Raw genomic sequence first — 14264 nt, forward strand, 5'->3', positions numbered from 1 at the left:
TATGTTTCACTCAAACATTATCAGAGTTCTGTGGGAAGTGTTGAGCCCTGGGCTAGCTATCATCATAATAGCATTGCGATTTTTATCTGCAGTTTTTCCTTGTATATCTTTCCCAAGGATAAAGGACAGTGAACGAACAAGATTTGTACACTCATAAGTACCTGGTTGGAATATAACAAACTCCATCATAATGCAATCCTAAGTTCTTATAGAAGTCCATTGCTCCTCGTGGTAAACTGGTAGGAACAATTTGTAAGTGAAAAATTATAGGACATCAGCATCTCCTTAAATATTCTTTTGGAACCAGACTGGGCAGAAAGTTCTTATGGATGAAAGAAACAAGAGAAGAGTAATGGCATTCTTACGGACAATGGGCTGGAAGAGTAGACTCTACTATGGAGGAAGAGGAAGTGCCACCCATAAAAGAAAAGGAAGAAGAAGGACACTCTTATGAGCAGAGCCCAAGCCTTAATCTATCAACTTCCCTTGGCTAGTTTGGTTTGGCATGTAAATGAGCAGACCTCGTTTAGAACATTTCCCCCAATACATCTACCTCTATGGAACCCCGACCCAGACGATAGTATCTACCACTTGATAGAACCCATCCTTACATTTTCACTTACTTTGCCTTCATTCATCAAGCCTCTCTCACCTTCTTTCTCCTACTCATTTTCCTCCTCCAGAAGATTACATATCCAAAAGACCCCTACGTTTTAGAGTAACCTGAATTGAAGGAATTCACCATTTTCAATTATTTAAAATTGAAAACAAACTTGCTAATATGAAAATACCCTGATTTCAGTCATTGCTATTTACAATCTGCAGGAAGCCTCTCAGTGTAAAATCAGTGAAGTTTGTAAAAACAATTAAATATAACCCAGATAATCAACCCAGAAAATACTTTTGAGAAGGTGAAGATACAAGGGTAGCAGCATTTACCAAAGTAAGCCCAATTGAAGAATTGGGCTAATTGGGCAAAGTATCTACCTAATATCTTAACATATGGAAACAGCTATGTAGGTGCTTTTTTCTCTTTTATTTACTTGCATGTTACTGTATCCCAGAGCCAATGCAAAAGACTCAATCCTCCACTTTGTCCCTTTAAAGACCAACATAAACTGCATTTCAATCTATACCACAGCTAGCTCCCACTTCTGTGAAAGGAAATTGTATACACAAGAAATGTGATTACCCTTGTGAATAGTTGGTCTTCAGAATTCAAGTTAAATATTTATTGTAAAACATTTTATTCCATTTTGCTTTTTCATCTCCTTAACTAATAAGGTGGTTTTCCAAGACCGGTTCCTGCAAGTAGTATTATTTATCGTTCCAAAACATGTTTTCTTGCCTGGAGTGAAAGTAGATGTTTTGTGTAGCTTGATTTTATTATTTTTGCTCTTATGATTATCCTTTAATTCCATCCTAACTCACTTCATTTCACTTTAGCAAGAATTATCATATGATAAAAAGTAATGATGAAGGGTAGTTTTCTCAAGCAAAATAAACCATTTTCTAAGTCCCAGAAAATACTATCTAAAATAAGACAGGGATTAAACAAATAAGCAAATATTCTATTATTCAAGGATCTATTTCTGGATTATTTGGTCTTTTTAATGTTGTTTTTCCTTCCAATTATTTGTATCTAATTTCTGGTCATCTCATTTATTATAAGAAGTCCCTCTTCGACCAGTTGAAAATGTGTTTCAACCTAAATCTTTTGAAAAACACTTTTAATATAATATTTAATTTAATTTCATTGTTATTCCAAGGGAACTGAGTGTTACTATCCCTCATTTTATAGATGAGGAAACAGTCTGAGTCATTAGATAATTTTCTCAGAATAACTCTGCTATTAAGTGGCAGAGACAGAACTGCTTAGGTTGCAAGTCCAAGCATTTAAGTTGACACAGGCATATCACAAAGTTCAAATTTTTCCTTTGTGGTGCTTGTGAGCTATTCTTAAAATTAAAAAAAATAAAAGAAATGTTGATTGTATGAGATGATTACATCTAGATAATATGAGATTTGTGAGATTAAAAAAAATTACTTGGCAAACTATCTTCTAGTAACAAACACACAAAACATTAAAATGGGCATTAAACTCAGTTTTATTTGATTGAAACATGTTATATGAGTGATATAAAGAGTGATCGCTTTTCATCAAAGTGTCTATCCATTGCCAACTCATCAGCTATTCCCTCATACTTGTGGCCTTTTACACAATCACAGCAAATGCTTTGGAGGAGGTTGGAGATAATCAAGTTTAGACTAGAAAACCCTGGTTTAGTGTCTCAGTCATTTCCATTTCCCCTAGACTTTGCTTTTAGTGGGTGGGATTTAAAAATTCAATGTTAAAACTTCTACTTTCATGATATGGTCTCCAGATGGCTGACTAAAATTTATTCCATCACCTTGAGGTTATTCAAGTTTCCTACAAAGCATAACTGGAGGTGGGGGCAAAGATGCATGCACCTAAAATAGCTTGTTTGAGGCTGTAAATACTTACATGTATCAGAATCTATGGTAGAATTGCACTCTTTAAAATAAGAACATGGATGGTAACAAAAGACGAACAAATGTTAAGAGCCTGTGGATTGTGTTCTGGGGTTATTTTCTTCCTTGTTCATCAAAATTTGCATCTAGGAAACCCATAACTCCTAGTTTAGATGCCTACAGAGTTCAGGGTGGCATATCTTATCTTCACCAGTAGCAAAGAGTTATATCTCCAAGGACACTGAATTAACTTTTAGCTAAGGTAAAAGATATTTTCGAAAGGATGAACATTTTAAAAGACAGAAATGCACACCATTTAAAAAATTATAAGTATTTCTGGTAAAATCTGCTTAAGTCTCTGAACACTCATGGGGAGATTGAGAAGATTGTAGATTTCTCTAAGCAGTGTGTTATTTAATACCCAAATCATAGGTTTATATGACTAACCAAAGGCAGATACTGAGTTTATGTTTTAAAGAGTATTATTAGAAAAGGAACGCCATATATCCACAAAGGAAGTGTGTAAAAATACAAAACTAAACAAATATTTGTTATAGCAATTGAGAAATTCCAAATGGTTCTGAGGGCAGAATTCATGGTCACTCTTCTACTAATGCCTAATGTGATAATACGTAAGTGCCTAATCTTGCTTAAAGAAGAAATATTTAATTAGTAAATGGCCTTTGTCTGGCCTTAAAGAGCACCCCCTCCACAAATCACATGCTCGCTAGTTAATAATTCATTTCTTTGTGTCCTAAACATGATCTCCCAATTTGGCCAAATGGATTATTATTTCAGTTCTTTTTTTCCTCCTCAATTCCCCTTTAGCCACCCATGCAACACTTATACCTTACTTGGTCCCTTGTCCTATCACTATGGCTTTGCAAACCACATTTTCACTTGCAACACCTTCCCTTTTCATCATCCATTCACATGGTTCCTTTCTTTAAAATTTAACTCTCTTCTTTGAGAAATATATGATTCTCTTCCATTCCCAGTTGCTTCATTCAAGCAAGCCTTTAGCAGTTTACTAACTTGGATTTCTTGATATGTTGCTTTGAAATAAGTGCTGTCAATTGTTTTCACATGTTTATGTTGTATCTTCTAAAGGAGATTACAGTCTTTAAGAGAATGTCTTCTAAAAATTCCATCCACCACAAGCACCTAGAACAACGTTCCCTCCACAAAAAGGTGCTGAGTAAAGGTTGTTGATTAATTGATCGACTGGCCCACTATATTTTCTTTTCCAGGGAAACTGGTACAACATGATTTGAACATTTTTTACTTCTTTAGAAGAATTAAAAAGTGAAGATTGCCAAATTGTAATAATTTTCACATTGCTGGATTATTTACATGATGGCCACAGAAGTCATGGCCTTGAGGTGAGTATGGTGGTGAAGTCAAAGCCATACAAATATTACTTAATTTAAGAAATCAAACAGGATTTTTGGAGTTAATGTGAAGCTAGATGTTTTAAGTTCATTTTTAGCTTTCAAACAGATTAGCTAGAAAGCTTCACTTGAATACCAAAGCCTACAGTAAAACTCATGGTAAATTTGAAAATACATAACGACAGATGTGATGTAAACTTTCAATTCATGCTGTATGTTTACAGTAAATCCTAGCAGTATATACGATTAATTAGAGCATTCGAAAATACATAAATATAGAAGATGGGGCCGGGAGAGGTGGAGAGAGGTCTCTAGACAGCCTAAGATCCAAGGGTGGCTGGTGTTGGTTTGTTTTCAATCCATCTGCAGGTCGCTGATTAGATTCAGCACGCTGGCCAGCTCCCCAGTCCGCCCGATTTATTGGCCTAAGTGAAAGAAGCAGGGGGAAGGAACGCACCATCTGCTGCTTTGAATTAATAGATAACCGAGGAGCAGAGATGAAGACAGTGCAGCAGAGTCAACACATTAGATGTTGATGTCGCTAAGTTTTGGGGGTGTCTTTGTCTGATCTCAGGGTCCCCACTCCCCTCCACCCAGATCTTCCAGCGAGCCAGAATGGAGGAAGGGCTGAGCAATCAGAAACCCTTCTATTTCTCTGGTAGGCTTACCTCAGCAGAAAGTATTCCCAGTTCTTGGAATTGAAGAATGTTCATCATAGGTTTTTCAGGGTAAGCAAGGGAGAGGGTTCTACTTAAATAGTTGAGCTGCATGGTCGGTACACCAACCCGCTCACAATTTGATTCACTTGTATTTTAATGAGAGTGGACGTATGTAAAGTAAATTGCTGGAATCAGAGTTTACACAGGTGAGACAAACACGCTGCCCAGCCCCACTGCCCCCACGCTCCATGTGTGAAGAAACCTGGTGATAGAAGATACACTCTTGCTTTCCCGCATGGGATCTCGCCGACGTCCTCTTAGTGAGACCTCTGGATTTAGCGTCTCCAGACACACAGTCCACTCTTCGTTGACAAAAACTCATCACTGGTTTGTCTATTTCTTCCTCCCCCAAGAACTTTCTGTCTGCAGGAGGAGGAGAGAGGTCGAGGCAATGAGAACTGGGGATCGAGGAGGAAATTATCCACAAAAGGGAGGGTGTAAGGAGGGTGGTAAAGCGTTCGGGTCAGTTCTGAAGCTCTGAGACTTTGGGGAGGCTCCGCGCCCTCCCCCCTCCAGCCCTCTGCAGCCACCCTTTACGCCGCGGACACGGGAGAGTTAAGCCAATAAACACGTAAGCGCCGCTCCCTCCCCAATCGGCAAGATGCCTCTTCGGCTCTTGGCTGCATCGACAGCTTGCAACACTCGGCATCTTTTCTGGAGGCGCCTCCTTCAGCGGCTGCAGATGGCATCCGGCTGCGGGCTCGGGGCTCTCAATTGATTCTCCCCCTTGCCCACTTCGGGTCCACGGACGCACTCTCCCTTTCCCTCCTCCCCTCGCGCTCCTGGGTCTGAGCCCAGCTCCGGATCGCCGGGCGGAGGAAGCAGTCGCGGCGGCCGAGACTGAGCAGCAGCGCGCTCGCTCCCTGATTTCAGGAGAAGCGCCTATCCGGGAGAGCCGACTCCCAGCCACCTCCAGCGCCTCCCACCTTTTGCACCCCAAGCCGGGGGCTCCAGGGAACCCCCTCCCCAGGCGACACCATGCTGGACCCTTCGTCCAGCGAAGAGGAATCGGATGAGATCGTGGAAGAGGAGAGTGGCAAGGAGGTGCTTGGCTCGGCCGCGTCCGGCGCGCGCCTATCTCCTAGCCGCACCAGCGAAGGCTCGGGCGGCGGCGCCGGGCTCGGGGGCGGTGGCGGTGCCGGCGCCGGGGCCGGAGTGGGAGCCGGCGGCGGAGGGGGCAGCGGAGCGAGCAGCGGCGGCGGGGCCGGGGGGCTGCAGCCCAGCAGCCGCGCTGGTGGTGGCCGGCCCTCCAGCCCTAGCCCGTCGGTGGTGAGCGAAAAGGAGAAGGAGGAGTTGGAGCGGCTGCAGAAGGAGGAGGAAGAGAGGAAGAAGAGGCTGCAACTCTATGTGTTCGTGATGCGCTGCATCGCCTACCCCTTCAACGCCAAGCAGCCCACCGACATGGCTCGCCGGCAGCAGAAGGTAGGTGCGCCTGGGAGGCCCAGGGAGCAGCGCCGGGACGTCGCCAGGCGGGCGGGGCGAACAATAGGAGCTGGCGGCGCAGCTGGCGAGGAGGAGCAGGAGGAGGAGGAGACCGCGCCCTGGGGAAGGGGCTACGAGGCCCCCTCTCCGTGGCCAGGCCCAGCCAAGCCCAGCCTGGAGCGCGCCAGGAGCTGCCTGGGACCGGCAAGGGGCCTGGAGCGCAGCGTCGCGAACCGGGCCCCCCTTCTCGGGAGCGCCGGGGAGCAAGGTGGGCAAGTCCCGCTTTGTGGCCCGGAAGGTTCGGCGAGTGACTTGCAGCCCGCGGCGCCCAGAGAGGCCTTGCTCGTTTGCTGGGCTCCCAGCACTCTCCAGCGGCGGGCGGCTGCGCTCAGCAACGCGCCCGCCCTCCTGGGCGTGCGCTCGGCGGGCGGGGACGCCGGTGTGGAGCGAGGAGAGCGCCTCCGAGCTGCGCTCAGGCTAGTCTGGGCAGAGAGCAACCGCTGGGGCAGGCGGGAGAAGGCAAGCACGGAAGGCGAAGCTTCCAGTCACACTGCGAAAGGCACCCTCCTCCCCGCCCGGGTCAGCTGATCACTGACTAGGGTTGCCCAGGGGGTCCTCTGGCACCGTTTCCCTCTGGCCGGGGTTCTCTCCAATCTCCCTTCCCTTTCCTCACTGACCCCAGAGCAGGGGCGCGCCCTCTGGTCCTGCCGGGGTCAGCCCCTCTGCCTTCTTCTCTTTGACTCTCTTCTCTTCCCAAGGTGACTTCGCCGCCACCTTCTGGCTCTCTGAGGCCCTCCAAGCCCTGCCGCTGGTGCCTTGACAAAGTGCAACTGCAAAAAACCTCGCAGTTATAAGCATCAAAAGCTTTTTGTGTCTGAGGCTGGGGCAAAGCTGAGGCGGCTCCGGGCTGCCTTTGATGTGAAATAAAGCTTCTATGTCTACCAGCTGTTCTCCAGCCAGAGAAAGGAGGGGGCGGTTCCTGAAAGATGAGGGGCAGCCATGGGGGACCAGAAGACAAGGGGTCAGATACCCCGTTGGAGGGAGTGAGTTAAGAAAGTCTGCTTTCTGCTCTGTCTCTTTTAAATCAATCTGCCGCTCTTGAGCTATCAGAAAAGCCAGTGAAGCCCCCAGAGGGGCAGTGTGAGAAACCAGCTCTAACCCCGTAGAGGTGGTGAGACCAGTTTCTTAAAATAGTGAATTTCTCGGTTGCTGCCATTTAAGACTGAATTATATGTTGCTGTAGTAGGGTGTTCGGTTTTCCTGTATTTCTCCACCCTTATCTTGAGTTAGCACAGATTCCTCTGTTTGTTTTGATTATGTATGCACACACACCACCCATCACTGATGTTTATTTCAGCAGTCACAAGCTTGGGTATCAGTTTGATTAAAAATCAAACTCATTTCCTGGTTGAGAAATAACAGGTGGGCTGCACACTCTGCTCTCGACCCTCATGAGTGCCCCCTTGCTTTTTCAACCTGTAATTTGGACTACAGAGAGCAAAAGTATCCTCAGAGCAGTAAAAGTTTTTTGGATATTCTTTTAGGCTTGGGTGTTGGGTCCACAGGGTCTCATATTTCCAGTTTCAGCTTGGAATTATTAGGATGATTATGTCTTTAGAGCAGGAGAAATTCCATCTCCAAAATCTATCCTGTTAATAACAGCAGCAACCAAAGATCTCCTATTCCTTTGGCAATGAAAACTTTTGTGACTTAAAGAAAAAATAAAAAACAAACTTCCCTTTATCAATCGAAGGCTGTAGAACTCTATGTTTCAAGTAGATGCTTAAATCCAGCACTAGAATGGGGAAGGAAGTCTATTCTCACAAAGACACCATTCTTCTAAACAAACCTTGAACCACCGAGAAGGATCATCATGTGAGGCTAAGTTGTTCTGATCTGATTGTCTGTTTTACCTGAATCCATTGAAAGCTGTGGTTTTGAGGGGTAGGTGAGTTCTGTTTTTACACATGACCTTAACATCAGAGAGACTCCAGGACAGACTAATAACACTGGCATTTGGTCACACTATTTTTAGTTATTGCAGCAAACTAGTGCTAAATACATATTCTGGCAAAGCTCCCTCGGGGCTGTTGGCTGTACCAGGAAGCTGAATATCTGTCTCCTTACTACAAAAGAAAGCAAGCTTTTCCATTGCTATATCTTTAAGTTTTTAGTGCCTTCCTGGAAAAGGATGTCATGCTATTTTTTTCCAAGTAGAAAGCTTGGAACTTTGATTATTTTCTTTTTAAATGAGCAATCATTGAAAGTAACTGAGAAGTTTGCATAATCATTGTGGTGAAATGTAAAGCCTACCAAAAAGATTGGTCAACTAAAACTAGTCGTGGAGAAATATAAACTAGTTGTAAATGAAACATGAGTCTGTGGTGGAATAGAAGTGAATGAACTAGAAAAAGCTAGAGGAAAAATGATGTAGAGAAAGGAAATAGAGTGGTATGGAGGGCAGAGAGAGAACTGCCTGTGAAAAAGAAGTGCTGAACTGGGGAAAAGAAAATATCGTATTGTCAAGGCAGATCACCGTGCTGTACACCTTTTACACAGTGCTGTGTGTGAATTGTATCTCAATAAAGCAGTGGGGGGCAGGGGGAGGAAAAGACAATATTGTACAGAGTATAATAGACTTCATGAAACCAAATAGTCTATATCATAACACTGGCTACCATTTTTCAAATCCCTACTGCATGCAGGGCACTTCACTTAGATCATTTTTTAAAAATAGACTTTATTTTTTAGGAAGAGTTTTAGACTTACTGAAAAATTGAGAAAATAGTACAGAGCTTCCATATGCCTCATATGCAATTTTCCCTATTATTAATAGTTTACAGTAGTATGGTAACTGTGTTACAATTAAGGAACCAATATTGATACATTACTATTAACTAAAATCTGTAGTTTATTCAAATTACCTTAGTTTTAACCTAAATTCCTTTTTCTGTTCTTAGATCATTTTAAATTCTCCTAATAACCCCAAGAATGTAGGAATTACCCTCCTTATTTTTAGAAGAGAAAACTGAGACTCAAAGAGGTTTTGTAATTTGCCTAAAGCACTACATAGATAGGTGAAAGAGTGGGAATTGAGGCATGGGGTATTCTGATTCCAAGTCTATCTATTTAACATGCAACACTCACCAGAAATATTCTGGAGTGGAAAATAGAGCCCTAGCATCCACAGCATGTCAGGTGTAATTCTTTATTCAGGGCTATTTCTATTTGAGTTGAGAGAGGCCTACCCCTCTCCCTTTGGGCACCTATCAAATAGTCAACACAAGCAAATGGACATTTAAGTCCTAACCTCATACAGAGTATGAAGGAGGAAGATGGGCTGGTAGCTGGTTGATCTGAAGACCAGACTGTCGTCAGTCTTTCTATGTGGCTCAAGCTGGGGGGAAAAAAAGGATTTTAAGAACAACTGGGAGGGAGCAGAGGGAGAAAGGGCTATTGCTGGATCATTCTGATAGCTAATTACTTTGTTTTCACTTTTACTGGGAAAAAGAATGCCTGGACTTTCCAATAATCTTCCCAGTTAAAAGAGAGGATTTTAAACAGACTATGTGAAAACATATTTTATCATTTATAGGTGTATTTTTCTTGTCTTACTGTGAATCTAAATATAGCATGCTGGTAATGATAATTTATGACCAAAACAAAAACCTAGCCATCAGACTGTCACAGTGTATGTTTCAGCAGCTGATAAATGACAATCTGAAAAACAGTTCTGTGCTTTTTTTTTAAATCTTCTTTTGTCAGAATGGTAGAGTGAATACCTAGAAGTTGGCATGGCAGAGCTCCGCCGTATGTTTCTAAATTCTGTAGTAACGGTGTTGAGTGGCTACCTCATGTGAACGAGCTACTTATAGCTGATACTGAGGGAATGTACAAGCAGGCACTGTCAACAATTCTATGTAATATTTAGACCGACATGACCAATTGATTTCATTGGCTAGGAATTATTCATAATGCCTGGATTACAGGTGCTCAAAATAAATATTACGTGTGCATATGTAGTTTGTGTACGTGTGTGTGTGTCTGTATATGATAAGAGAAGGGGGCAATCCTACTATTGTGTCTGTTCTATGTGAACTCCTGTTTCATTCAAGAGGACTTTATGATGAAGCCAAATGTGTGGTAAGTTCAAGGTACTCATTTCCATGTGATTCAGCTTATATCTTACCAGGAAATTATGGCCAATGTTGAGTCACTTTTAGCTATAGAAATTTCATTTTTATTCATTTATGTATGTGATTTGTTAGTTGGTCATGACTCAAAAGCCCATACCTTACATAAAATTTAAGACCTACTGCTGGTTAACTATATATGTGTGTGAGTGTGTGTGTATTTTAAATCAATAATAGTGATTCATCTATTGGGATATGCTTTAAAGCATTTGGGTTAGCTCCACTATTCAAAATTCTTAAGGGTTGCTTTGTCAATGCAACATATGATTTACATTTAAAAAAATAAAATATTCTAACCTTTTGAGAGAACTAAATGACTATTAAGCCAGGATTCCTTCAAAAAGAATTATGTGTTTCTCTCTTCATCAGGGAAAGAATTAAATTCTTTAAATATGCTTTTTGGCATTTCCACCCCCCCCCCCCGCCCCCCCCAATCTCCTTGGTGCAATGGGCAGGAACTGCTATGCACTGGTACTCGCAGAGACATTCTGAAGGAGCAGAATACCAAAAAAGTCATCAGAGAGGTTCTTGCCTCATTACACACTTGGAATAGCCTTATGCCTCCCTAAAACTGGGCTGAAGAACAAAGGAAATTAAACATTCGTTCCTGAAGAATTGTACTGCGTAAAGTGGTCAAAGTCAAATGATTCCAAGATCTTGTCCCTGCAAAAGAAATTGAACATACAATCGTAAGCTATCACACTGAAATGTAACCGGCACTTGTGACTTGGGGCCAGGTGTCTATATGACTTAAGCTGGAATGATTAGGTGAGTTCTTGTAGCTTAGTTCTAAGTTCTCAATAAATGACCAGTTACTCATTGCAGCAAGCACTCTCTCAGGCTTGGTGGCAGACCAGAAGATATGTGTGAGATGTGCTCCTGACCTGGGGAGCTTCTGTCCTAGTCTGTAAGATTACATATATACATGTCAAATAAGTTAAAAATGAGAAAGTGTTTCATTTTAAGATGCTGATTACAAATACTAAAGTAGAGGAGGGAGAGAGAGGGTGTGTGTGCGCATGCACCCACACAGGATTGGATATAATAATAGGGAAAATCCTCATGGAGGAAGTAGACTAGGGTTAGGTCCTAAAGAATTTGTGTGATTCGTGCAAGCATAAGGAAAGACAGATATTCCAGTCTGGAGAAGAGCATGAGGTAGCAGGAATGTGGAAAGGAGTCATTGTTTGTGGAACACTATTAGTCTGATTCTTTTGGTTCCAAGTGACAGAAACCCAACTCAAGTGGCTAAATCAAAAGGAAAATAAGGGGGAAGGGAAAGATTTATTGTTGCTTGTAATTGAAAAATCCAGTGCAGGGTGACTGCAGGTGTGGCTGGATCTAGGAGTTCAAACGACTTCCTAGATAGAGTGAAGAAAGCTGGTTGATGAGAAGAAAGGATATATATTGAAACCTGTGTTTGAGCTCAAACTCTACCATTGATAAACCACTGGTTATAGGCAAGTCATTTTCTGTCTCTGGGATGATTTCTTCATCTGGCAGATGAAGAGAAGGATGAGGAAGCTTCAGGTAGTCTCTACTGTCTCCTCTTTATCTAATAGTTGATATTTCTTCCTGGGCAATGAGGTTACTCATTATCAAGACATAACATCCTTCAAACTTGTATTTGGTATGCTTTTACATTACAAAATAAAGCATTGTCTTCAAAGAATCTGAGATAATTAAAGACAAAGTTAGAGTTCACTTTGTCCGACTATCTAAATTTTAATGAGAAGGTAAGATCTTAAAAGCTTATAAGGCTGCAGACTACCCGAGAGATTGTAAACTGTAGCCTATGGGCTGAAACTGACCCACAAATGTATTTGTTTTATCCACAATGCGTTTTTCAAATTTTTGAATTAGTTTGCAACATTTAAAACTATCAAGATAATTCACATAAAAAATTGTATTTCTGGCTTCTCTTATAATTGGAAGATGTAGCAAAGCTGCGCCCAAATTTTTATGAGTCTGCAAAAAGCAATAGAAATAAGACTACCCAGCCATCACTTAAATAATGGAATTTTAATCACTGTTAACTAAAATTATGCTTGTTCTAAGAGGATATATATCTGGATGGTAGGACATGAGCTATCTCGTTCCTGCCAACACCATCTCTTCTTGCCATTGCTGTGCAGATATTGATGGTCTGACCCTGGCCCCTGTAATGTATCCAAGAAAGGGATCTGGAATTTGGAACTCTATGTTCCCTATCTCTGGCAACAGTTTCCCTGTTAGGATCAGATTTATAGTTACTGCAGAATTGGAGGGCTGATGATCAGAATTACCTTGTTGTTTTTGCTTTTTTGAGGAAGATTAGCCCTGGGCTAACTGCTGCCAATCCTCCTCTTTTCACTGAGGAAGACTGGCCCTGTGGTAACATTCGTGCCCATCTTCCTCTACTTCATATGTGGGACACCTGCCACAGCATGGCATGCCAAGCGGTGCCATGTATGCACCTGAGATCTTAACTGGTGAACTCCAGGCCGCCGAAGAGAAATGTGCACACTTAACCGCTGCGCCACCACGCCGGCCCCTACCTTGTTGTTTTTTTATTTGTCAGGTTCAGCATATGATAGAATTACTTCTCTGCTGTTAGCAGGTAAAGAAAGGGGAATGAAGCCAGCGAGTCTCTGGTCATTGCTTTTGCCATATGATGGACAGTGGTTAAGAGCATAGACTCCGAACTTGAATGCCTGGGTTTGCTTCCTGTCTGTACCCCTAACTGGTTCCGTAATTTTGGGCAACTTAACCTCCCTCTGACTCAGTTTACTCATCAATAAAATGGGTAATGGTATCTCCATCATTTGGTTCTTGTGAAAATTAAGTGAGACAATACACTAAAGCTCTAAGAATAATGCCTGGCGTGTGGTAAGTGCCAAGTAAGTGTTAGTTCTTCCTATTGCTAAGTTGATATGTGTAATGTGTTATTTTTATCCTTGAAAGGATTGAGCAAGTTAATATACGTAAAGTACTGATCATAGCAAGCTTCATATTCATTATTCTTATCATCGTCATGATCATCATTATTGACATGGTAAGCAGACCCAGAGGGTAATTGTTACCATTTTAGCGTTGTCTAGAGAATAGTTGGGGTCGAGGATACAATACATCCCTCTTCTTCTTTTGTTGAGACGCTTCACTAATTCTACAGGCCATCAGTCTCTGCTTCAAATCCCTTGTCAGTTTCGTGACCTGGTGGCTGGGTGACCTTGGGCACCTTATCCAATCTCTTTAAGTCTTAGTTTCCTCATCTGTAAAATGGGGAAAAATAATATTGAGGATTATGAGAAATAAAGCTTGTTAATTGCGCCACAAGTCCTTAATATGTGGTAAATGTTGAACAAATGTTATTGGTAACCGTAATAATAGTATTCTTGCCTTTTTGTCCACCAAATGCCCCCATGTTATTTCATACTACCATGCTTTTGCTCATGCTGTGCCTTATATTAGAACGTCTTTCTCACCTGACTTGCTCTTGTTCCTCCTTTAATTAACTCAGGCGTTATCTCCTTCAAGAGACCTTACCCAAACCTTTATATTAAGCTAAATGCTCCCATAATGCCCTGCTCTATCTCCGCTTTATCTCCTATACATTATGTTTAAATAACCTTTCCTGTGTGTGCCTCTCTCTCACTAGACTGTAGGAACCCCAAATACAGGGATCACATTTTCCTCCTCTTTGATTCTCCATCTCCTAAAATGCTGCCTAGCACATAGTAGGTTCTCGTAAACATCGACTGTTGAAATTCCATACTGGTGCTTTATTTCCTCGGGAATTTCTAAGGAGAGGAAGTGGCGGAGTTTTAAATACAGTCTACCTCTATGAACCTTATCACTTTATAGAAAATTCTTAGTGAAAAACATGAAGGATAAACCATTTACCAAACGGTTTCAAACTAATTTATGTTGCAGAAACACACCATCAATCGCTTTCCAACTTGGCTTGTTCATACCAACAACTAACACATTTGTAGACCCCTTATAAAGAAAAATCTTCTTTTAAACACCAGAAGCAATTGTGAAGCTTTTGCAATGGCTGGATTCCA

The 14264-nt window shown here is 42.1% G+C and overlaps 1 protein-coding gene across 32 annotated transcripts in view; it reads left to right on the forward strand.

The window, feature by feature from the left end:
• Positions 1 to 2096: 2096 nt before the first annotated feature.
• The window catches only part of CADPS (calcium dependent secretion activator), a 437791-nt gene continuing 425623 nt past the window's right edge, over positions 2097 to 14264 (forward strand). For all 32 annotated transcript variants that reach the window (XM_070576926.1, XM_070576929.1, XM_070576936.1 and 29 more), the window contains exon 1: positions 2097 to 6025. In XM_070576926.1, coding sequence (XP_070433027.1) covers positions 5582 to 6025 — 444 coding nt within the window. In that variant the 5' untranslated portion in view covers positions 2097 to 5581. The remainder of the gene's footprint in view (positions 6026 to 14264) is intronic.

Source organism: Equus przewalskii, chromosome 15, assembly GCF_037783145.1.
Source record: "Equus przewalskii isolate Varuska chromosome 15, EquPr2, whole genome shotgun sequence".
Lineage (NCBI taxonomy): Eukaryota > Metazoa > Chordata > Mammalia > Perissodactyla > Equidae > Equus > Equus przewalskii.